The 27360-nt window shown below is 32.9% G+C and overlaps 1 protein-coding gene across 1 annotated transcript in view; it reads left to right on the forward strand.

Annotated features, from left to right (window-relative positions):
- The window catches only part of LOC114343732 (surfeit locus protein 4 homolog), a 31245-nt gene extending 20113 nt beyond the window's left edge, over positions 1–11132 (forward strand). The window contains exons 4-5 of the mRNA XM_028294571.2: positions 4274–4453; positions 9258–11132. Coding sequence (XP_028150372.1) covers positions 4274–4453; positions 9258–9344 — 267 coding nt within the window. The 3' untranslated portion in view covers positions 9345–11132. The remainder of the gene's footprint in view (positions 1–4273; positions 4454–9257) is intronic.
- The last annotated feature ends 16228 nt before the right edge of the window (positions 11133–27360 follow it).

The following is a 27360-nucleotide window of genomic DNA, read 5'->3' on the forward strand; positions in this document are numbered from 1 at the left end:
TAGAGAAGCAGAAAAGAATCGTACCAACAGAAGAAAACTTAAAACCTAATAAGCGAATAGAAACAGTATAATAGTGAACGTTCTACTAATAAATTATAGAGTAGTCGAAGTAACGGTTGCAGATTGGAAAAAATTCTCTAACTTTAACTGTGCAAAAAGCTTTTATAAACAGTGGCCTATTGGCGAGGAACCGCAAAGTGGGCGACGCCTGGTGGCGAATTTGAAAAGCATCAACTCTAGGAAAACATTGACTTTGTCATTAATTTGTGTACATATTTGCGATCAGTTTATGTTGTAATTAACAATGATTTCGACTTAAAAAAAACTATTGCAGTGTTCTTCAGTATTCATTCCTATTATACTCTACGTCGTGACGTAAACTAACCAATGCCAAATCACACATTTTGTTAATTTAACGTTTGTATTAAACGTAGTATTTTTTATTGTTTAAGCGACTGCAAAGTTAAATAAATAAATAAAATGTAGTGTATATTCTGTACATAGAATGAGAATGTATATTCTTATGCAAAATATTCCGACCACCTCATTATTTCCAGAACACATTTCCAGAACACAATTATTATAAAATAAATTCATCTACTTAGTTTCCAGTTTTTATTTAAGAGGAAACAGTAGCGACAAAAAGGTAGCAACAAACGCGTTCCAAGATTGCGGCTCTAATTTTGAATATTTTGTTGAGATATTTGGCACACATATTCGTAATATAATAAAGAATGGCGGTACAGAGCCCAATTTCAGAAATATGTTAGTATGTGGAAATTACTCTATAACTAAATAAAATATTGAAAAAAGGAGCCTGTACCGCCATTAGGAAAGACAAAAAAATACACTTTCTTCAAATAAACTTTTTTATCCTGTGCCTAGATTTTGTGTCACATTGGAACTACTAAAAATCGAATTTTTTATAACAAGAAATCGAACGTCACTGACTTGACAACATTTCGCGCTTATGTGTATAAAAATTATTGTTTTTGATAGTATAAACGTCATTGTCAGTGTCGAATTACCGACGCACTGTTGCCTCACTTTTGAAAGTTCGCAGAACTTTCGCAATCTTGGACCGCGTTTGTTGCTACCTGTTGATCGCTACTGAATCACCTTAATTAAAAATTGTTATCTGTTGGTGTAAAATAAATTGCAGTGTACCTATTAACTAAATTAAAAACAAAATTAGAAATTCTGAGATAGATTAATAATTTTTAAAACGCTGTGTGATTATCGGGGGGCCAGATTTTTTTATGAAACAAAGGTAAAAACAAATCAGTAGTTAGCATCAAATTTTAATGAATGCATACAGATGAAACATAATTTTGAGTCGTCTTTAACCTATAAGATGTCTTAGTGGCAAAACTTAGTGGTTGCTTTGGCAAAACACTCGTGTAAATGATTTTAATTTAACGTTTTAGAACTGTGAGGTCAAATGACAAAATGAATTGTTTTCCTAGAGTTATCGTCCATCTTTAAAATTTTGAGCGCGCTCTGTCGGAATTTAATTTTGCGAATAAAAACAGACATTATGGCCGCAAAACAAAATTTCAGAACTCTGTAAACGAGTGGGAGTGAACACAAAACGAAATTGCTCAAATCACAAGAAATGCATTCCCATATGATACTGATGGGTTAAAATTGACGCATGTATGAGTAAGAATAGGATTTAATAGTCCTAATAAATATTTATTTCCTCCTTCTATCAAGCCAGAACCATTCAATGGTATTTCCAAAAGCCGCAAATGGGAAAATGAATTTAGTGCAGCTTACTGGGAAGATGTTCCAGGCTAAAAGCAAGCAAAAAAGTTATTACAACCTTTCACACGCTTCACTAAAATACTCTTAAGGTACGTATCCATACAAGGGTGATCCGCGCTCGGTGTAGCTGCTCAAATGGATACGGCATGCGCTCCCCTTCATATAAACCGCAAACCGGCTGAATCGAAGAGGATGAGCGCCGAGCGGCGATCACCAACGTATCCACTATGTGGAGCTGCTACACCGAGCGCGGATCACCCTTGTATGGATACGTACCTTTAGAGCTTCAGAAATCTTAACTTGGAGTAATCACAGATGTTCTCGCTGAGCACTGCTCACTCATCTCTGTAGAATGGTTGAAGTGAAAGAGCAACATGCAGATTCTGCTTAAGTTCAATGTAAATGGACGAATATATTGTTTGCAATTGCAGGGTAATAGTTTGCCAGGACAGTGTGGAAAGATTTTAGACCTAATGACCTCTATCAACAATCCACAAAACCAGATTGTTCGTCCATTACAAAAAAATCAATGAAAACTATCTTGCAGCAGAAGACAATTCTGATTAGTAGAAAATTCCCAAATGTAGATACGTTTACATTTAGTTTTTTATATAAAATTATTAGTTTTCTTTTTTTTTATTGCATAGACTTCATTCTGTTATTCTGATTCAACTAGTTTAAGACAGGTACATCAGACAGGTACGTAATATTGATGGACCGTCAAAAATTGGTTTAACGAGTTTTAACGTGATCGCTAAACGGTATTTGTTAAGTCACGCCCAGGGGCCCTGAAAACGGTTACCACGGAGGATAACGCGCAAGAAATCCACGATCTTGTATTGGCAGACCGCCAACTGAAGGTGCGTGAGATAGGTGAGACAATAGACATCTCAAAAAATTGCGTGGGTCATACCCAGCATGAAATTTTGGGCATAAGAAAGCTTTCGGCGCGTTGGGTGTCATATTTGGTCACTCCGGACAATAGGCGGATCTATGAGACCACTTCAGAGCAGTATCTGAGGGAACGGAGCTCATACTACCATAACCACCGACGAGTTGTTTCATAACCACCGATGCAACATCGTTCCACAGTTCCACTGGTATACACCAGAGACCAAGTAACAGTTGTAGTCCAAGTAATGAAGCTTAAAATAGGACAAAACCTCGCAATTTTTACAGCATGGATCGATTTGCTTGAAAATTTGAGAATAAGTAGCGGATAGTCCAAGGATCAAAATCTATATGATGCCGAAAGGCGCTTTTACCATGGGGGTGGTTGCCACCCCATCTCATGGGTGGAAATTTTTTATTCTTTAAAAGTTTTCTGCTAATAACTCCAAAAGTTTTCGTTTTATCAAAACAACTTTACTTAACAAAAATGTACCTTTTGAAAAAAATAAACAAAACAGTTTTTTTAATTTTCTTTAAGACCAATAGTAATCGAGCTATACTTTATTATAATGTTAGCTCTTCTTCGTCAAATGCCGTCAAATTGTAGAGTCAAAGTCAAAAGACGGGAAAACTATGCATTTTTTGAGGATAACTTGTTCAAACTAATTTAAAGTATTTAAAAATATCTATCTCCAGAAAAAAAGAAAGTCTCTAGCTCAAAAATTAAGTGACTTATAATGAAAAGAATGTCAGTCCCTATTTTTTTCAGCGAAAAAGTGATCGGAAGGAATCCCCTAATCACCACAATAATTACAATTAGTCATTGACCTTATTTGGTCTTCTATATTTCTGTATTATTAATAGGTTCTAGAGGTTTGACTGGCTTAGAATGATTAGTTTTTAAAAAAATTGAGTTAAAAGCGAATAACGAATTTTTGTAGTTTGGAAAAAATGGCCTTTTCTTCAGAATAGAAAGATTAGCTTCAGAGATACGAAAAAATGTTTAAATATGAGATTGTAGCTTATTTAATTCTCAAGAACCTGGTTTGCAAAAAATTTTTCTGGGGCAAAAATAGAGTGAGCTATTGACAATTAAAACAATAAAAACATGCAAAAACTACCTTTACCAACCCTTTCAAAGTCACCTCTTTTTACGACTGAGGATTTTAGAACGATTTAATATCAACAGACTTATAGCTCTTGTAAAAATCTACAAAATTCTTTTTTAGCAAACTTTCTAAGATAAAAAAATAGATAAGGTTAAAAAATCAATATATTTTTTTGAAAAAAAAAAGTTGAAATCCAATTGGAAGCATAATAATGTAAATGTATTCTTCTTTATTTATGTATTATTAATAGATTCTAGAAGGTTTGGCGCCCCTTTGGGGTTACGCCGCACGCGTTGCACGTCCGGTTACGGGGGCCCTGCAATTGAAACTAAATTATCCCCTACATTACATCAAACGGGATTCTACTGTAGATATTAATTGAAATCTTGTTTGGACCTAGGTATTGGTATAACGTATAACTGCTTTACTGATGTACCAAAAATTGGTCCATCGTACTGATTTCAGTACTGACAGGAACATCATTGACGATAGTGTATCATTTTTAGATAACCTTGGATCTCGTTGGTTCTCTCTTAATGGTTATGGTAACAGTAGGATACAAGACTAAACTAGCAGCACTGACCTTGGTTCTACTTCTTGGCACCTTGAACTTCTACCACAATGCCTGGTGGAATATTCCAGACTACAAACCCTTGAGGGACTTCCTTAAATACGATTTCTTCCAGGTAAGTACCCTAATTTTCTTCGTTTATAGATTTTATATGACGACAGGTATGGAAAGAACTGAATAATAGAATAATATTCAAAAAAATCAACTTAATAAATTTCGAAAGGTATGAAAAAAGAATATATAAAATATGGCTTTAAATTTGACTCTTGGTTGCAAATTTTTGATAAAATGGTTACTACAATAATTATAAATTTCATACTTGAGATTAAAAATATAATTATACAAAAATTTATTAAAAAATTACAATCATAAAATGATAATATTAAATCCCCCAGTATACATGAAGACCATAATTATTAGAAATAACTGTGTGGTAATATAACAGCAGAGAAATATATCAATTATTAGGCGAATTATTTTCATTTCTGCTGTTGAAGCGTTTTATATGTCTGCTCAGATAGGGTCAGGGATAAAACTAACTACATGAATACTGGAGGGTTGAAATGGGGCTAAAGTAGAAGGAACAGACACTCAAACCTTCTTTTGCGAAACGACAGCTCAGTAGTTGTTCGGTGGTGGGTCATGGGATCGTTAGGGAGATGAGAGGGTTTTAAGAAGACTAACTACCATTACCAAATAAGCAAAGGATACTTACACAGACTGGAGGACCTTCCTACTATTTAAAAATGACACCGTTTGGAAAAATCCTACGATTCACTATTGGGTACTTACTGGACACATATCTTTACTTACGCGTACATTCATTTGAGATTCCTATTTTGGGTCTAACCGGGCTAGTCTTAGGCTTCTTGGCTTCTATGCCATTTTCCTTTCCACTAAAACTCAATTTCAGTTGTATTAGAAATCTGGTAATAATTTTCCAAAGGGTTTCAGAAATAAAAATAGGTACATGGTTATAATGTTTATTTAAACCTCAAAACTTTATTTTTCATTATTGAGAAAAAACATATTCTCAAAATAATACAGACTTTACCATTAGGAATGACAAAAAAAAATAAAAAAAACTATAACATTTGTATGACTTTTACCAATACACAAAACTTTAAACTTTATTGAGCAGTGTATTCCAAAACAAAATTTGACCTACATATTTTAAAGTCAACAGGCTGTCAAATGTCACTGCCATTTTATTTAATTTACATCGGTTATTAGGGCTTTATTTTTAAACAAATAATATTTAGGACAGCTAGAATAACAAAACAGAACATATTCAGATATTAAACGTTTTACAATTATTCACTTTAAAAAACTTTACCATATTGAAAGCAATCTCTATAAAAAAAATATAAAAACACTTTTACCAACTGCAAATTTTAATATTTACTTGGAATTTAATCACTTTTTAAAAACAAAATCTTACAGTACCTCTCTTTATTTAAAAACATCTCCTTGTCACACTACACAAAACAAAGCTTCCATCTCCATGTGTCAATCAATAGCGGGGGGAGGGGGCTTCTTATGACGAAGACAGGCTCCTTAGAAAATGGGAACAAGACAAAAACTGGAACAAAACCAGACATCTCATCGGGAACTTCAAATACTATTAAAACTGGACCATATTTGACTACACAGGGCTTCAAAAAAAAGGAACAGAAACTTCCACCACCTACCGGTCACAACTGCACAACACAATTTATTTGTACTGCGTATCTGATTTTCACTTTAAAAATCCAACATTATGGAGTGAAATTCTTCATGGATGTTCTTCAATAGACACAAAACAAATAGCGACAACAGACAATCTATGCCGGTAGGGTGTGGTTTCTATGAGTTCGACGGGAAACACGTGTGGACGGCTCAAATATCCATCTTGAACTGACTCTCCTTCTCACTTCTCAACTTTCAAGGACTGTTTCAAGGACTTTCAATGAATTATTTTAGAATAACAAATGCTTACACAGATGAACATAAAATTTCATAAGGTTTCTAAAGGTTGCGTAATAATTTGAAATATTTAGAAGCAGGGGCGGTTCAGGATATTTTATTGAATGATATTACCAACACAAAATGCAAGGAATAATTATTTATTAGGCAGGTTTAAAACCAAACATTGTAGCGGAATTTGTAATGCTACACTGTTACTAACAATCTTTTTGCCCTGTCTGTGTCAGATCCAGGTCGTGTTTTTGCCGCGTATGTCATTATTGGTCTGATGACTGTTTTGTAAATTCTGCCTTTCATTTCTTTTCCGATGTTTATTTTTTCATATCGTTTCATTCCGGCTTGTACGTCGAACCCGCTTATTAGAATACCGGTTATAGGAATATCCCGGTTTAGGGAATAGAAATTTGAGGTACCGAAACGGTTTTACTAGCCACTAATGATCGGTTATTAGAATATCGTGGTTATAGGAATACTTTTACTTGGCAAACACGAAGGCTATTCCAATAAGCGGGTTCGACTGTATTGCTCATATTGTTCGCTCTATTCACTTGATCTTCCATTTCTGCTTCGAGCTTTCCGTAGCTAGATTGTGTGATCCCTAGCTATTTAAACTCCATCACTTGTTCAGCTTGTTCTATTATATGACCCTCCAGTTCTAATTTACATCTTAGTAGATTTGTTGTTTAACCATTATTTTTTTTTGGAAATAACGTTCAATTTATGTTCAATTTTCTGGAGGGTATATTAAATTGGTGCAGCATACGTTGTAAATCATCTTCACTTTGGGAGATTAGTATTGCATCGTTTGCATAGCAGATTATTTTAAGTTGTTTTTCTCCCATTTGGTATCCTTTTTAGTTCTTACTTTTTTTTATTATTTCATCCATGATCAGGTTGAACTCAGGGAGTCCCCTTGTCTTATCCCATTGCCAGCTTCAATTAGGTCAGTTAGTTTTTCTACTTTTACGTTTATTTTGTTGTTCTGGTAGATATTTTCGATCGTTTTAATTATTCCTAGAGGTACCTCTCTTGCATACAATAAATGGATATCGTCCTTTAATTTAAGCCTTTCAAATGTCTTCTTAAGGTCCGCGGAACATAAATATGCCGGCTTGTTGTATTCTAATGATTTCTCTTGAATTTACCTCATTATAAATATAGCGTCGGTGCATGTCGTCTTCCCGATCTAAATCCTTGTTTTTCTTCTGTTATCACTTTGGTTGTTAATTTTAATGTAGTGTTTAATAAATTAACTCCTCTGTGATTAAAAATTAAATTAAATTAATTCTTCTCCGGGTCCGATTTTGCTCAATTTTTGAAGAGAAATGATTCTTTTCTTGCCATATTCCGTTTTGTTCTATTACTTTTTGGATTAGTTTTAATAGTTGTTTGGTCACATCTTGTCCTCCGTACATTATGAGTTCATTCGATATTCTGTCCTTTCCCAGTTATTTTCTATTTTTTAATTTCCTTAATGCTTCCTTTACCTCTCCCTCCTCGATGTTTATTTCTTCGTTTGTCGCCACTTCAGGTGATGGTGGTTCATTATGGGCAACTTTAGCAAATATAGATCGAAAGTAGTCTGTCCATGTTTCCTTCAGAATGTGTTTCGTTTTTAATAGTTCATTCATCTCTTTTCTTTGTTTCTGATCATTCTCCATGCATCTTTTTGTGTTCCGTAGAAGTCGTGTTCCATCGGTTTGAAGAAGCTCTGCCAGTGTTTTTCTTTTATCTGTCTGACTAAGACTAAAGTATTTGTTTCATTCTTCTCCTTCTTTCTGATTCGTTTATAGTGGTTGTATGTCTGTTGTGTTTGTTTTGTTCTGTATAGTAAAAACGTTTTCTTCTTTTCTTCACTTTATCTCGTAAGCCATGGGGTTTTCTTTTTTGATATGTTAGTATTCTTTACTTTCCTCTCTCCAAGTGATTCTGTTGCTGCGTTAATTATTAATTAATTACAAAATCAATGGAAAAATCCCAGTAGCTGGCTGTATACCATAGTTAAAAAACTAATACAGAAGTAAAAACTTCAATTTGTATCTTGGTATAAAAATGTTTATTAAAACTTTTTAAAATGTCGTCCAGATGGATTAAGCAAAACGTTTTCTATCTGATTCAGATCATCCTCAGTGCATTCTGTTACGTAAATGAAACAGCACACTAATGAAAGTGGTGACATCGAATTATATGGTTTACATAATATAGTTGTATAAAGTAAAGCGACTCTAAGTCTATGTTAATGGATTTTATCCTAGTACTTAAAGAGCAACATGGTTCCTTCCTCGATTGGAACGCGGGTTTTGCCAGTTCAAAAGGCCAGTTGATCTGTGTCTTTTGAACTGGCAAGAACCGCGCGTTCCAATCGAGCAAGGAACCATGTTGTTTTTTAAATACTAGGATAAAATCTATTAACATTGACTTTGAGTGGCTTTACTTTATACAACGATATTATGTAAACCATCTATTTCGATGTCACCAGTTTCATTAGTGTCCTAGTTTCATTTACGTAACATAATGCACTTAGGATGATCTGAATCAGATCGAAAAGGTTTTGCTTAATCCATTTGGACATTTTAAAAATTTTCAATAAACATTTTTATACCCAGATACAAATTGAAGTTTTTACTGTATTAGTTTATTAATTAATAATGGTATGTTGTTGCTGCGTTATTTCTTATTCATAACTGCTATTTATCGACTTTTCGTTGGAGCGAAATAATTTTCAGATGTTATCACTCACACTCACTGCTGCCAAGCAATTATAACGCATGTTATGCGAAAAAAAATTAAATTCTCTCCTCAATTCCAAATAAAGTGTAGAGGCAAATCTTTATTTTCTAAGATATGGTTTCACTATTAGATTAATCGGCAGAATACTTCCACTTTGTATTAAATTTTAAACAATAAGGTATGCCATTTTTATATATATCGTAATTATTTTTTTTTCTTTCTAGACATTGTCCGTCATCGGTGGGCTGTTGATGATCGTTTACTTGGGACCCGGGGGTGTTTCTATGGACGAGCACAAAAAGCGGTGGTAGAACTATGTGATTCCAACTAGTGAACATCTTGTGACAACAGGTTTATAAATCCAGAAAAACTGTCGACTCTTTTTTATACCATTATATACGCGTTCCTTTTTTCTCTCAACATTAAAATATTGCAAATGAAAAACCAACTGGAATTCGAGAGATCGCTGTTGTGTTGTGTAGGAGCAACTGCGAATGCGTGGTCAGTAAATGTTATACAAGTTTGGCTAGACAGTACTGATAATTTGGTTATTTTGTATAATAGTTCTTCCGTATCCAATTTTTTTAACCATTTTATTGGTGTATTTATAATTTTTCCCATATATTCACTCGTAACTTTGGCTAATACTACGATATGAGTAGTAGGCGTTATCAATTCTGCCTGTTAGAGCATATACATATAGCTATTGGGACCGTGCAAGTTCGGAAGAGCCACACCTAGTGTCATAGCATCAGCAACATTTTTAGCACTTTTAATTATATTGGCCAATTATATTATTCCTGGTTACTGGATAATTGTCAAAGCCATAGCCCAAAATAGAATAAGAAGAAAAAGTAAGATTGAGGTTATGTTATTAAAAGATAAACATTGTACGTAGTAAATAAAATTAATTATTAAAATGCAGTACTACAAGCAAAATACAATTAATTAAATTCACTTTAATAATTGCATATCATATCCATATTGTGGAGCAATATGGATATGATATGCAATTATATCAATATGCAATTATATGCAATATCCCATTTTCTTCAATGACAGTGGGTATGAAATACACGTCAGTTTGACAATTTCGATTGACAGTATGAATTATTTAAGAAATATGTTAAGAAAGTTGCAAGATTTCTCCGCTACTCGCGCACTATCGTTTCTCGTATCCCCTCCAAGTACTTGCACACAGCGAATAACAATCAAGTAATAATTATAAATATTAATGATATAATACTACATAATAATCACTTTTGATACAGCATTCCAATTTTTAATAAACGTTGCATTCTTGGATTTTAGATTTCCCTAGAAGTTTAGCACAAATAGTCTATTTTACGACTTTCTCCCCCATTTGGATTTATCGAGTCACCACTGTTCTGTGTGGCTGTAGAGAAAGTTGTTAAAACGCTTGCCAATCACCAGTATTATGTTATTTCATGTCATTGTGCAACTTTGCTATTTTTTAATTTATTAAATAACCACTTTATCTAATATTTAAATACTTCAAAATATTTAAAAAATGATGAATCGGGAACTTAATGAAAGAAAGCTAGCCACAAAACAATTCTTTCTAGTATTTGTATACATGTTCACCAGTAAGGACCAATATCTTCGTAAAATTTTGCATCCTGGTGGCTCTACACAACTTTGTACTGCGTTACTTCATCTTAAAAATTTGTAGTCAGTTGAAGTTCTTATTTTGGGCATTAAATATAATTACCAGGCAAAGCAAATAAACTTATCTGTTAAAGCGAATAAATTAAAATATCTAGTATTAAATTTAAACATGGTGTTCAGGGATCTTTTGAGTTTTCGTTGGTTTTTCTAGTACACGAGACTTAGCGGTCAGATCGATGTAAAAATCAGTGTTATACACTTTTTTACTTTTAAGCAAAAAATAGTTAATTTATACAAGATTTATTTTATACAAAAAAGATATGTATATACTCTATTGAGGAATTTTTGTGAATTTATTTTGACTTGGATTCAATCGGAACACCACGTTCCAGAGTTTGGTTCGGAAAAATGTCAGTTTTGCATGTGTATAGTCTACTACATATATTTTTATAATAAACTGTTTTGTTGAAGATTGTATTTTTAATCACAAACACACACACACAAACACGTTTTATTCCTTTGGTTAAGGTTTTATTTTTCAGGTTTGTCGTTTTTTATTCTGAGCTATGTTGACAATAACAGAAGAAATTATTTTTTAACAGAATAAAAAAAATCTGTATTCTCAAATATCATCATCTTGGTTGGAAAAACTTTTCACTTTTCATATTATAGATAAGGGGGTCGTTAATCCTCGTAGACCTCTCCACATTAGTGATGTAACGAATGTCATTTTTTGAACATTCGCGAATACGAATATCTGCTACCGACATTTGCGAATGCGGATGCAAATGCGAATATTCAGTTTTTTTTAAATTTTGTTTGTATTTTTGTAATGTTTTCTAAAGTTCTAATGAGAAGTTCATTGATATTTAGTTTAAATTAATCTAAATCTTAAGCTTTATTACATAATAACAAATAATAAAATAACGTGAAGGCTGATAATGTGATTATACGAGGTTAAGTTATCTTTTCTTAATAAAAAAAGATAAGATGTGAATAGATTTTGATTTTATTAACCTACTATTATCCTCAAATTATTTTTTTTCTGATGTTCATATTCGCAAAACATTCGCATAAATCTCGCGAATATGCAAAAATATGCGAATATTCGCGAATGCGAATACGAATATTCGTTACATCACTACTCCACATTGCAACGCGAAAGATCTTGTGTACCTACACTTGCTTTCTTTGAAAACTTAAATTAGCTCTAGTGAAACAATTAAATGTTGTATTTTGTTTTGTGAGATCAGTTTTTATAACAGATAAGGGTTCTTGGTATTTTTCGTAACTCATTCTGAAGTTTTGATAAAATTTGTTTTAATGATCGATTAAATCAAGAAATAAAGTAGCAAATTCACTTTCTTGTTTCGTTTTTTACAAATTTCATGCATCCATTTATTACGCTTCTTTTTTGAAAGTTTATTTTGTTGTTCCTCTTCCGCACACAACAAACTAACAATAATAATTTTTTGATCCATATTCTCGGAAATATGTAAATACACTAACTGAGCAGGCGGCATTTTGCCGATGTGCGGCCGATAAATGCGCGCTTAGGCATTTAATTCCGGGCTGTAGGTCCGTTCCGTTGCCGACTGATTCGAACGGACACGCGGCAACTCGCAACTTTTAATGACAAGCATTTTCAAATTAAAATGTACACCGGCCAATTCGTAACTTTTCTACTACCTGAGCCTGCCAACTCGAAAACTACAGGTGAATTCGAAACCATGGATTAAATGTAATACCTCAGGTAGTTAAGTTAAAACGTAAGAAATAAATTTGAACAGTAACGGATTAAGCCAACACGGGGCCTATCGCAAATGTATACCTTTCATTAATGTTTATTGATAAACAAAGCTCCAATTCTATTTTAGTTCGACTCATTTTAAAGCTATTTCAATAAACTAATCGGTTCCTTTTTCAGTTTTTTGGTAAAATGTTGTAACTTAATGACGAAAATTCTTAAAATAGTCGTATTTTTCATTTAAATTGTCAATAAATAAATCAATTGAGAAAAAATTGGTCAGATTTACATAAAGTTTGTTATTCTATCCATATAGAAATTAAAACAGTTGTTACATATAGTAGTTACACTGAGTGTCATAAAAACCGTGTATTTTTACTCATTTCTTTGGGCTATTTTACGTAATATCGAGATAGAAGTTTTATTTTTACATACGTTATTAACGTTTAACTGACTTAATTTATAGTTTTATAAGCAACAATTAAGTATAGCAAGATTTACAAAACCTTGTTTAAATTGTTTTACATTCACTATAATGCGGTTATGTTAAATTTTGTTTTAAATGCTTTTCTTCTTACTGGTAGACAAAAAATAGCAAAAATGTGCATTTTTGACATCAAATTGTTGATAACCAACATAAGTGTTTGTTATTACTCACATATTAAAAAAAACTTACCGTCTGTATAACAGGTTGCCTTGCAACCAGATGCAGAACAGTAAAGAGACAATACATAAATGATGAATACCTTTTAAACCACCTTCAAAGAGGGTAATTTATACAAGTACATACCTGGAATACCGGTATTAGATTATCAACATTACTTAAAAAATTAAAGTTACAAATTCACCGGTAGTTAGTGGGTTATCGAAAAATTACCTGCGCGCCAGAGTCGCCAGTTGGCCTGTAATTAGGATGGGAGATTAAAATAGTTACGAATTCACCGGGACCCATTCGAACTAATGAGCGCAGATCTTAACGGTTTTTTGGGTTTTTTTCATTCGGGAGTGTGACCTGTAATTGTAGTTTTTGGATTGCTGGGACTGCGTTGTTCCTCTTTCTTGTTTACTTCTTTGTTCCTCGTCCAGTTAGGTCCCACAAGAAGCTACGGCATTGATGGTCACTCTCGAAGTTGAATTACATCTATGTTTTGACATACCCGGAGTTCATGACCGAGCATGAAAAGCCCTTCACCACGACAAGTTTAATGGTTCTCGAGGGGGTTTTGACATTTAACCCATAGAGTTATACTCGCTATCTTCCAATATCTCTTATACCTGTCATAAGTATCATATAAATATCACAAGTTTTATAACTAATGTTCTTCTTTTCTTGTCCTAAATACCCATTTTTGCATTCCACGGAAGGGTAATCACATAAAATACTTTTTCGTACTTCCGGGCCTAAAGTGACAACTTCACTCCCTTGTGACAGGTACTAAAGTGTCACATTTAATCCCTCCGGGATTAAATATTGACGAAACTCCCGGAACGATTAAATCACAAACAAACGAATTTAAGGGATATTTTATTGAAAAATATAATTAATTAGAATAGTAATTAACGTTAATATTCAAATTAATATTGTGACAGTTCGTCATATTGACCAGTCTTTCCTGGGTTAATGCAGCAGGTAACTGACGAGTTTACCTTAAGCATTAAATATTTATCATCCGGAGCCTCCCGTAAGAACTGATCTACCTGCTCAGACGTGAGAATTCTTGACTTCTTTGGCTTAAATCCCTCATTTCTTCTCTTCAAAAAAGCTAATAATTTTGGAAATTTACTTATATCAATATCTTCTCTAATGTTAATAACCGATTTCAGCATTGAGTAATGTGCCCAGAGAGTTGAGGCACAAACCGCTTTTGATTTATCATCGAAGTAGACTAACAGCGCATTTTCAGTAGGTTGTCTCACATTTTTTAAGCGGCACCACTTTTTAAAAGCATCGTACTGCTGCTCGTATAGTTTTCTAGATTTCGGTGGTAACAATTCTTCACCTACTTCGGCTGCTCTTTTATCAATATCAGATACACCTTCTTCACTCATGATACCAATAATTATCAATAACAATGTTTCTTTACAATGACACTAGTAATGACAATGTTTCTAAATTATAACTGTCACAACGCAATGTTACTATGGTAACTTATTTTAAAGACAGTTTATTAAATGAGTTGAAGAGAGAAAAAACTGATTGAAATTATTGAAATAATTAATAAAATCATACCGGAAGTACGAAAAGTATCGTATATACCTTGCGACTGAAGTACATTTAATCCTTCAGGTAAATTATGGCCCTCCCTGCGGTCGGGCCATAAACTTTACCTTCAGGATTAAATGTACTACTTCAGTCCCGCGGTATATAATGTACTATTCTTATTTAATTTTTAAATGTACTAAATAATGTTGTACTTTTACAATCAAATAAATATACTATCAACATATCAACAATTAGTATAGCAACATTGGTTAATTGCGTTTTTTAATTTTGAAAAAGTTCATTCAATTAACAGAGATTCATAAAACAATATTGTGTTAATCTGATGAGAAATTCATGAAACAAAAAGAGATTCACCTTAATTATGGGTTTATATTTTCGTCAGTGAAGAATTTTCTGTGTAAAATCGGACAGTGTTTTAACTTTCAAGTTTATTATGAAAAAATAAGTACATATTATTTAAAATCCATTACTGGAGGTTGGTATTGGTCATCCTTAACACACATTAATCTGTATTGTGTGATTCTTATTAGTATATTTGGAATATGCCCTAGATATCCTATTTTACGTATTTTAATACAATTTTGAATTTTTGTATTGTACTTTTGTATTTTGTACTTTCATTTCTACGTTCTATCAATGTGATCTTTAGCTTTCTTTAGAAACTCGATATTACCCCTTGTTTCATACTACCGACTTGTTCATGTTTCGGCTCCAAGGAATAAATATGAAATTTTACAACTGATATTGAACATCAAAATGATAAAAGTTTGTGAGAAGTTTTTACATTCGTTATAAGCCTGATCTGATATTTACTAATCTCGCTCGTATTTCAACAGCCAATATATTAAAACTTTAATACGAACTCTATTATATGGGTTGAACTGGGTCGAACTTATTATTTTTCTCCTTTTATACACAAAAAAGTAGAAAAGTAATTTCCTTTGGATACTTTTTATCGTGAAATATTTTTAATTGTACTAATATGAACGAATTATGTCAAACAATTTTGGCTAAATTTTGAAAATTTGGGCACCAATAATTTTTATATTGACACTATATCGACCTGAATAATAATCATTTAGAGATGATGTGAAAGTGAATGTCTGCGCAATTTTGAGTCGGTTCCTCTTGAATAATAGATTTATCTTTGTTTTTGTTTTCCGGAATCAGGCCACCTTACTTGGTTCATACTTATAGTCCAGGGTAATAAGGTTTTTTCCATGACACTTCAACAGCCAGGTTACTGAAGAGTTTTTTCGACAGGTAATACCTATAAGAGCAAATTGTAACTATTTCCTGCGTAGGATCTGGAGGCCATTTTTATTTATAAACAAAATAGTGTCAAAAAATGGCATTTTTCACTTTTTTTTTCAAATCAATGGAAAACAGGGAAATTTATAGTTTTTTTTAGTACAAATATCTTTAAGATTATGGAAAAAGTTTTAAAATGACGTATTACAAAGTTTGATATACTCATTTATTGTTAATATAATTGCGAAAAAAGGTCGGAATTGCAAAAAACATATCTTTGCAATAACTGTTGTAAAAATTAGTTTACAGCTTTGAAATTTTTGTCAAATAAGGGTTCTTTGGTGCTTAATATGTGATGAAAATTTCAAAGCGATTCATTACATTGTTTAAATTTTATTCAAATTGTTTATCCCAGAGAGCATTTTTTTTGCAATAACATAAGTCAGAAAAAAATGGCGTTATAACCATTCCACAGGTGTCAAATGAAAGAGCATGAGCTATAGTTTCAACTTAGTTTAAAAAAAGTGAATAAAAAATGCATTCATTAGTAATAAATAATTATGCAAAAGTATCATAAATCTTTCTTTATAAACTTTTTATTTTGTTATATAAGAAATTATATATATTTATTACAATTTTTTATCAATTATGATATAAATAACATTACTTGGTAGTTGTGCACTTAAAACAGGGTAAAAAAGTTAATTTTTTTGGAACAAGTTATTCAAAAAGTTTATAAAGAAAAATTGATGATACTTTTGCATAATTATCTATTACTAATAAATGCATTTTTTATTCACTTTTTTAAACCATGTTGAAAATCTAGATCATGCTTTTTCATTTGACACCCGTGGAATGGTTCTAACGTCATTTTTTTCTGACTTATGTTATTGCAAAAAAATGCTCTCTGGGATAAACAATTTGAATAAAATTTTAAACAATTGAACGAATCGCTTTGAAATTTTTATCACATATTAAGCACCAAAGAGTCGGTCTTGACGGTCCAGTTAGCTGGGGCTCAGTCGATCGACAAGTTTAGTGGATTTGCGATTTGCGGTCGCTGGTTCGAGCCTCAGCTAGGTCATGCAATTTATAAAAGGCCAACGCCGTAGTATAAAACTCAATAGAGTCTACGGCTTGGTCTGGAATAAACTGGCGTCTGATCGGCCTATGGAGGAGCGGTACGGGAAGGGATAAGGGCTTCCGGCTTGGTGATACTCCTTCATAGATCCCTACCGAAGGGCGTTGACGCCTAAGAACGGTGTACACATATAAGCACCAAAGAACCCTCATTTGACAAAAATTTCATTCTAATTTTTACAACAGTTATTGCGAAAATAATTTTTTTTGCAATTCCGACCATTTTTCGCAATTATATTAACAATAAATGAGTATGTCAAACTTTGTAATACGTCATTTTAAAGCTTTTTCCATAATCTCGAAGATATTTGTACTAAAAAAATCATAAGTTTCACTGTTTTCCGTTGATTTGAAAAAAAAGGGGGAAATGCCATTTTTGACAGTTAATTGTTTATAAATAAAAACAGCCGCCAGATCCTACGCAGGAAATAGTTACAATTTGTTTCTATAGGTATTACCTGTCGAAAAAACGCTTCAGTACCCTGGCTGCTGAAGTGTCACGAACAGGGTATATTTTTGTCTTATTACCCTGGCCTATTAAGGTAAAGTTTCATTCTTCTCATCTCGGCTTCAGTGTTTGTCAGTTTTCCGAACATGAATAAGCTACGTACGTTCTAGGTGGCAATCCGTATTATCCTGTGATATATTTGTATTCTTCCTTCACTTCCTTGCATATCAATGGTAGTTGACGGAGGGATCGATGGACTGAGAGCCATTTATTTATTTTCGCTTGCTATTTAGATTTTTGGGAAATATAATAGAGTGGAGTGGTTTTCCCTTTGAATTCCCCATATTCTTTTGAAAGGGTTTTCTTCCTTAGCTAATTTGCATTCCCTTCCTTTAGCTACGTAGCACACATCAACAGTGTACCATACATTGCCCAGAGGCCATGGCATGGACGTGGAAGTAGGATTTTTTTGTACACTTTAAACAAGCTACGGACTTTTTCCAGCGTTTTATTGTTATAGGAGCATTGGCAACTCGTGACACCGCCGAGACCCCGCCACAGACATCCAAATAACTGAATTCCACAACTTACTCAATTACGATTTTCTCAATGGCTCTATTGGTTTTATACCACTTGTGGTGAGCGAACTTTATCTATTTTCAAAGGTATTGTTGGTCCGCTATAACTTTTCCCATGCGTCACGATTCATTTTCAAACAAATTAAGTCAAAACATAAAGTGAAACGTACGGCGATGTGTGTAGTATATAGTATACAGTATACACATCGACGTTCGTTTGACTTTATGTTTTGACTTAATTTGTTTGAAAATGAATCGTGACGCATGGGAAAAGTTCTAGCGAACGAACAATATTAATACTCACTGACCTGATGCAAAGAAGTACATTTTTAGTCTTACTTAACACAACGATACCTATAAATGATTAACTGAAATTACTGTGTCTATCTCAACCACCATACAATATGTACGTTAACATAACTTTTTCAAATTGTTTTCAGTCAGTTCATTAATTCAATCTTAAGTTTTTTGCTATAATTCTTTCCGCTCTTTTGTTAAACATGTAAATTCAAGTTACAAGTAGAATGAAATACAATCTACAACAAATTATGAAGACCTCTCATATTAAATAAATATTTGTATATAAAAGATTTTTAAAGCCTTTAGGAATTTTCTAATTGTAGTTGTAGCTGTAATACTTGTAGTACTTAAATTTTTTCGTGTATTTAAATTTTTATTACATCAAGAACTACAACAGCAGTCAATACGCAAATATCACAATAATTGAAATAAAAAATATATTTTGCAATGTTATCAACAATATATTGCACAATACTTATATTGTGTAACAATATTAAAGATCTAGAAGAATTTATTGCACCTAAAGCGGGCATAGGCAGTTAATATTATTGCACAATAAACTTGATCGCCAAAGTTTTGCTCCACCAAAAATTATGCTCATGTTCAAAGTTGATTTTCTCGTGAACGGATTAGCAGATTTCGTTATTTTTTATATTTTCCTTTGGTATTTACTCTAGTAAGCAAATGTTTACACAAACTTATTTTTGAGTTTATACCAAGTGAAAGAAAAGAAATATGTTTTTCTTATGTTAATCTTGAGACACCCTGTAGGGAGTACAATGTACAAGGGTGGGTATACATCAAGATTATATTGTAGTCTTATGTTTTATGAACAATCTGTTTTTCGAATCTCCCTGATATCTTTAAAAACAAAGAAAATAGACGGTTTTATTCTTTAACATGTATTTTAATAGGGAATATACAGGGTGTCCCGAAAAGATTGGTCATAAATTATACCACAGATTCTGGGGTCAAAAATAGATTGAAATGATTAAACCTCACTTACCTATATACAATAGTGCACACAAAAAAAGTTACAGCCCTTTGAAGTTACAAAATGAAAATCGATTTTTTTTCATATATCGAAAACTCTTAGAGATTTTTTATTGAAAATGGACATGTGTCCTTCTTATGGCAGCTACATCTTAAAAAAAAATTAAAATGAAATTTGTGCACCCAATAAAAATTTTATGGGGGTTTTTTCCCTTAAACCCCCCCAAACTTTTGTGTACGTTCCAATTAATTCATTATTGTGGTATCATTTGTTAAAAACAATGTTTTTAAAACTTTTTTGCCTCTTAGTACTTTTTCGATAAGTCAGTGGTTATCGAGATATTTTGAATATTTTTCGAATCCACCACATATTTGTATAGGGTTAAGTACGATTATTCGCTCCGAGCGTTAAGAAAGTGTCAAAGCAAAATCGACCGACCTGCTCATGGTGGCGGTTTTTTGAAATTTTATAAGGACGCTTTGTGTATGTTTAAATGAGACATTTAAAAAAAATGCCGTGTCACGCTAGTGATATTATGTATTAATATAAACAGAAAATAAAAACGCACTTAATCTGATATAAATTCTTCACTTTCCAATATTGATTACCAGTTTGATTTTGTATACATAACCTCACTATCGCAGTTTATGTCAATAAATCTTTATTAACGAAAAAGAAAATATTTTTGTTGCACTATAAATTACAGCATAAATTAATAACTAATGAATTCTAACAATTGTATTCGGTTATTATCACTACAAAATAAAATATTCAAGTTTAACAAAATAATCCCATAAGACTCAATGTTAAAACGTCCTTACAAAATCTGACAGCATGCCACGTGACTCTAAGTAGAGGGGAGACGCACGGAGCCAATAGAGACTTATTAATAATCTGAAAATTTATTTATAATTTACATTTTTAGGTGTATTTTGAAAAAGAAGCCCCATCTCGATAAAATGTGACTTATCAAAAAAATACTAAGAGGCAAAAAAGTTTTAGAAACACTGTGTTTAACTAATGGTACCACAAAAATACTTTAATTGGAACGTACACATACATTAGGGGGGTTTAAAGGAACAAAACCGCCATAAAATTTCTATGTAAATATATTAAAAAAGAAGCCGCATCTCGATAAAAACTGGCTTATCGAAAAAATTCTAAGAGGCAAAAAAGTTTTCAAAATGTTGTGTTTAACTAATGGTACCACAATAATGAATTAATTGGAACGTACACAAAATTTTGGGGGGGTTTAAGGGAACAAAACCCCATAAAATTTTTATGGAGTGGACAAATTTGACTATAATTTTGTGTTAAGATGGTGCTGCCATAAGAATGATACATGTCCATTTACAATAAAAAATCTCTAATAGTTTTCGATATATTGAAAAAAATCGATTTTCATTTTGTAACTTCAAAGGGCTGTAACTTTTTTTATGATCACATTTGTACTAAGGTAAGTTAGGTTCAATCGAACTATTTTTGACCCCAGAATGTTTGGTATAATTTATGACCAATATTTTTGGGACACCCTGTATAACAGGGAATAAAATGGATAGCAACTGTATTCAACAATATACTTAACTGGAAAAATACCCCAAAGTTGGTTAGTCGACATTCGTAACTATACCAAAAAAAGTTAATGTCAAAACATGCGAAGACTACAGAACAATTAGCCTAATGAGCCACTTACTTAAAACGTTTTTGAAAGTGATACACGGCAGAATAAAAAAATGCGAAGAACAAGTATCATGGACGCAGTTTGGAGTCCGCGATGCCTTAAGCATTCGAGAGGCTCTATTCGCTGTCCAAGTGCTTATGTTGCTATATTTGTTTTATCGACTACAAAAAAGCATTTGATAGAGTAAAACATGATAAACTCATAAACATTTTGAAAGAAGCTTGATTAGATGATAGAGACTTGAGAATCATATATAATTTATATTACAATCAAACTGCCAATATTAAAGTGGATGACCAATTGACAGACACATTCTGTTCCCAGTGTTGTTTAATATATACTCTGAATATATCTTCGAGCCAGCGCTGGGAGATCTACAGGAAGGCGTATTAGACAACGCGTCTAAAAAATATTAGATATGCCGACGACGCAGTGGCTTTTGCAGATAGTCTAGATGGTTTGCAAAGAATAATGTCGCGCATATTAGATACGCAAAAAATTTAAAACTTACATATCACAGATGGACAGCCTTTGTGCTGTGTTATTGAATAGAGCAAATCTTTTAGCAAATTCTTTCCACAGTTGAAAATATGTATTGCTAATATTGTTAAGTTGTATCTCTCGATAGATACTATGCACAAAAAATTTAAATGCTGCATGTTATTTAAGATGTACCTATGTATATATTTTTAGCAGTACTTATATACTGATTTTTATAAATAAAATCAAAAGCTTTATTGCTATAGACATGCAAGATTACTATAAATAAATGTATTTATTTACATAATATGTTAGATTGTTAGGTAAAATGTATTCATATCATAATCCTTTTGCAATCAAAATTATACAACTTTTATGAGATCTGCTATATTTATAAAGCCTTGTTTTGAAGCAGTTCTTCCCAGATTTTCATCAGTTACTGTGATGGTCACAGAATCTATAAACAAAAGGTGCACAACAAGTAAGTAAAAACGTAAGGAGTCTAAGGCTTCGTACACATGAGGCCGGTTTGCCAACGTTGACGTCGCGGTTTACCTGAAAAACCCAAACCAATGAACAAATGCAACCGTAACGTATCGTATCCATGCAACCGGTCAACGTAGTCAAACCGCGGCGGTTGTAAGTTACTTTATAGGGGAGGAATGGGACCACCAGTCAAATGCTGTCATGTGTACGGTACAATCGTCGGCTAACTGCGACGTCAACCGCTGGCAAACCGCCCTCATAATATATGTACGAGCGCTAAAGCACATTTTTAAGGATTCTCCTTAGTTTGACTATTATACAAAAATTTGTAACAAAAATGTAGGTAATAAATTTAATAACATACTCTGGGATCAAAAATAGATCGATTGAACCTAACTTACCTTAGTACAAATGTGCACATAAAAAAAGGTACAGCCCTTTGAAGTTACAAAATGAAAATCGATTTTTTTCCATATATCGAAAACTCAGAGATTTTTTATTGAAAATGGACATGTGGCATTCTTATAGCAGGAACATCTAAAAAAAAATAACAGTGAAATTTGTACACCCCATAAAAACGTTATGGGGTTTTTGTTCCCTTAAACCCCCAAACTTATGTGTACGTTCGAATTCAGTTATTATTGTGGTACCATCAGGTAAACACAATGGTTTTAAAACTTTTCTGCCTCTTAGTATTTTTTCGACAAGCCAGTTTTTATCGAGATGCGGCTTCTTTTTTAATATGTTTACATAAAATTTTTATGAGGGTTTTGTTCCGTTAAACCCCCAACTGTTTGTGTACGTTCCAATTAAACTATTATTGCGGTACCATTAGTTAAAAACAGTGATTTTAAAACTTTTTTGCCTCTTAGTATTTTGTTGATAAGGCGCCTTTTATCGAGATATTCTTCTTTTTTAATATAGTTCAAAATATACCTAAAAATGTAAATTATAATTAAATTTTCGATATTATTACAAGGTCTCTATAATCATACTTAACCATATACAAATATGTGTATAATATAATTTTTTTAAACATGCTTCTGCCATAAGAATGCCATATGTCCATTTTCAAAAAAAAAGTCTAATAGTTTTCGATATTGAAAAAATCGATTTTCATTTTGTAACTTCAAAGATCTGTAACTTTTTTATGTGCATATTTTGTATTAAGGTAAGTTAGGTACAATCGAACTATTTTTGGTCCCAGAATAATTAAATTTATGACCTTTAATTTTGTTACACCCTGTATCCCAAAAGTAGCGGAACGGTAAAATATTTCGCGAACGGAACATCGAATCGAAAAACAGAAAAATACGTATCCAATAATTTTCAAAAATCTAACGAATGACACCAAACACGACCCCCCACTCCACTCCCGAAGGTGGCGATGGCGTGGGAGTAAATTTAAAATCTTTAATGGAGACCCCCAGTTTTTATTGCAGATTTGGATTCCTTACGTAAAAGTAAGCAACTTTTATTCGAGACATTTCTTCGATTGTGGATAGATGGCGCTATAATCGGAAAAAACAATTTATAGGTAAATTATAGAGACGGTCTAATATCTCGAGAAATACACTTCCAAATGAAAACCCAAAAAAGAGGTGTCTCTATCGAATGATACCAAACACGACCACCCATTCCACACCCTGGAGGTGGGGTGGGGGGTAACTCTAAAATCTTAAATAGGAATCCTCGTTTTTTATTGCAGTTTGGTATTCCTCATGAAAGAATAAGTAACATTTATTCGAAACATTTTTTAGAATTGTTGATAGGTGGCGCTAATAAATATTTTTCCGATTATAGCGTCATCTATCAACAATTCTAAAAAATGTTTCGAACAAATCTTACTTATTTTTTTCATGAGGACTACAAACCTGCAGTAATGGGGGTTTCTTTATTAAAGTTACCACTCAAAGAGATGGAAAGACAGCGTATATGAAGACTTACAACAAAAGTAATATTCAGAATCGGAAAGAAAAAGCCATTGGACAGAAATCAATGGAAGGAAATAGTTAAGAAATGTATGGAAAAACTATAAGAAATATTAAATGTCGGTGGAGCCCAAAATCCCGACAGCCAAAATCCCGACAGGCCAAAATCCCGACTTGCAACAATCCTCGCATAAGTAAAAATTCCGACCACTACATTTTGAATATTTTTATTGTTTCCTTTTCAAATACAATACCAAATCATATTATAGAGCAGGGGTGGCCAAACTGCGGCTCGCGAGCCACATGCGGCTCTTTGAAGAATTGCTTGTGGCTCTCGATAAATGTACCCGAGATCCTTTTCAATTTTGTGTTATTGAAAAAAATTATTATCGTTTCATATGTGTTTCAGAATGTCTTTTAAATTACTGACAACAAATATGAAAGACCAAGTGCAACTTTGTAACAAATTCCATTTCCATCCAAGCTAAGAGTGATATAACAAATCGAAAACTGCATGAAAGAATATTAAAAGTGGCGCGACATAAAAGTCAGTAATCAACCCACTCCAGACCGATTTGTATACATATTTAGTCATTTTACTCGACTTGAAAAAAAATTGTTACAATATTAAACTAGAAAAACTTAACGAGTAAATAAAAAAGCCAGAAGGAAAGGAATATTGACCGAAGTCCAAAATTTATTTCAAAACTTAAAATATTTTAAATCGTCTCTTCATTTTTTTCTGAATTCATTTGAAATATACATAGTCCATAAGGTGAATTTTTGTATGTATTACCAATATATGACCCAAACAACATCTGGTGAATTAAAATTAATAGAGCCGCAAGAAGATCAAGCTCGAAAATAAATATAAGTTGACGCCGATTACCGAATTTTGGAAATTTGTACCAAAATCGAAGTACATACTCTAAATTAAAAAAGGATGCTGGTCGAATTATTTCCATATTAGAAACAACGTAGGTACTTGTATGGGCCATTTAATTCCATTTTAATATTCGTGAAATCCTAACACATATCAGTATTAACTAACCAGCATCTGAAAGAATTAATGAGAAGTGCTACCACAAATTATTCACCAAATTTTAAACAATTACCAAAAGAAGGAAAACAAATGTTGGACAGGGAAAGGAACGAAAACATTAGAAACATGCTAAGACAGGGACCAACAGAGAAAAAACATTGAAAAAAAAACCTGAATTGGTTTGGACATATAACTGGAATGAACGAGAACAGACTAGTAAAGAAGGTGACAGATGCCAAGAGACAGGGGAAAAGAAGAAGGAGCAGACGTAGAAAGGGGTGGATGGAACAAATCCAGAAAATCGGAACCAAGAGACGGAAAACAGCACAACAGGTGAAGGAAATGGGAAGAAGGCCGGAAGGCGTGGAAGAAATAGGTAAAAGGTGGATAGGTGATAGCAAAGTTCGACTCTCTTATTGAGCATAAGGACAACGAGAAAAAGAATAAGGAAAACAAAAATGTAATTAAGTTTTAATATTTCGTAATTTTATTTCTATTTTCAATAAATAAAAGTTCTGTTAAAAAACATTGTACATACCTTCTTTACATACTTTTTGAAAAATGTTTTTAATTGCGGCTCGCGAAAAATTTTAACTTATGAAAAGTGGCTCTGGCTATCAAGGAGCTTGGCCACCCCTGTTATAGAGTATTGAAACTGAAAAATTATTATGTACTTACTAATAAGTACGGGTACTAATTATTATGTATTTTAAAAGAAAAAATTATTTAAACACTTCATTTTATAATATAAAAGATATACTTACTGAAATGGAACGTTATAAGTGACATGATAATATCTATTATATGAAAGTAAGGTTGAATTCAGGATTTGATCATTCTTCTTCTTAACATGCCCTATCAAGTCCCCTTGACGTTGGCGATTAACGTGGCGAAACTGTCTCTGTCTCGAGCTATTCTAAATACACTAAAGTCGCGTTTACACGATGGCAATTGGCGAGACAATTGTCAGAAGACAACTGACTGGCATGAAATTATTGTCTTCGTGTAAACACTTCAGTCCAATTGCCTTGCCAACTGCCCTCACAATTGGCCCAAAATTCAGTTGTCTCCGGGAGTAGACTGAGGACAATGAGCTGCGCCCAGTGAGCCCCCCACCACTCGAAATCTCAATTGTCGCGACAATTGGCGCCGTGTGAACGGTGTAGGCCAGTAGTGCTGTCTTGTTTTTTGCCAGTTCCCTCTAGATGACGAGCGCAGTCGGCCATGTTTTAGCTGTCTACTGCCATGGCAATAGTTGGCCCCGTGTAAACATCTTCTCTTTCAACTGGACTGGCCTCCGACAATCCGCAACCACGTGATGACAATTGTCCAATGACAATTGTCTCGCCAATTGCCATCGTGTAAACGCGACTTGAGCATCAAAATTAACGCACCACCTTAAAAATGGGACATTTTTGATGTCTCGTATTTCCTAAACCTGTTGTCTGATTTGAGCGATTTTTTTAGTATATTATAGCTTTATTCTTCAAGAATATCGATGTTATAATATTATTGCATAACAGGTAAGTGCCATTGTATACCGGGTGTAACAATGATAGTGTGTTTTTTTCCTAAAAGTTTGGAACACCCTATGGAATATTTTAGAGTATATAAAATATTGAAATTAAAACTCAACTGTAGCCTTAGGCTTTCTTAGTACATATTTTGCTTCTTGATTCATTCGCTTATGTGGGATATTAAAAAAGTTAGGTACTTGTAACAACTAGCCATGTGATTCATCAATACAGGGTGTTTTTAAATAAGTGCTACAAACTTAAAGGGGTAATTCTGCATGAAAAAGAATGACCGTTCGTTTTATGAACATATGTCCACAAATGCTTCGTTTCCGAGATACGGGATGTTGGAATTTTTTCTTACAAACTGACGATTTATTTATTGCTCTAAAACTGGTTGAGATATGCAAATCAAATTTGTTAGGTTTTAAGAGGTAGTTATTGCGCACTTTTTGATATACAATTAAGAATTTTATATTCACCATTGGCGTGCATACGGGTATAAACATTTTAGATACATCCCGCACGCCAATGGTGAATGTAAAATTCTTAATTGTATGTCCAAAAATGCGCAATAACTACTTAAAACCTACCAAACATTTGCATATATCTCGACTGGTTTTAAAGCAATAAATAAATCGTCAGTTTGTAAGAAAAAAATTCAACATCCCGTATCTCGGAAACGAAGCATTTTTGTGGACATATGTTTATAAAGCAAAAGGTCATTATTTTTTCATGCCGAATTACCCCTTAAAGTTTGTCGCACTTATTTAAAAATACCCTGTATTGATGAATAACATGGCTAGTTGTTAAAGTACCTAACTCTTTTATTATCCCACATAAGCGAATGAATCAAAAAGCAAAATGTTAGGAAAGCCTAAG

This window comes from Diabrotica virgifera, chromosome 1, assembly GCF_917563875.1.
Source record: "Diabrotica virgifera virgifera chromosome 1, PGI_DIABVI_V3a".
Lineage (NCBI taxonomy): Eukaryota > Metazoa > Arthropoda > Insecta > Coleoptera > Chrysomelidae > Diabrotica > Diabrotica virgifera.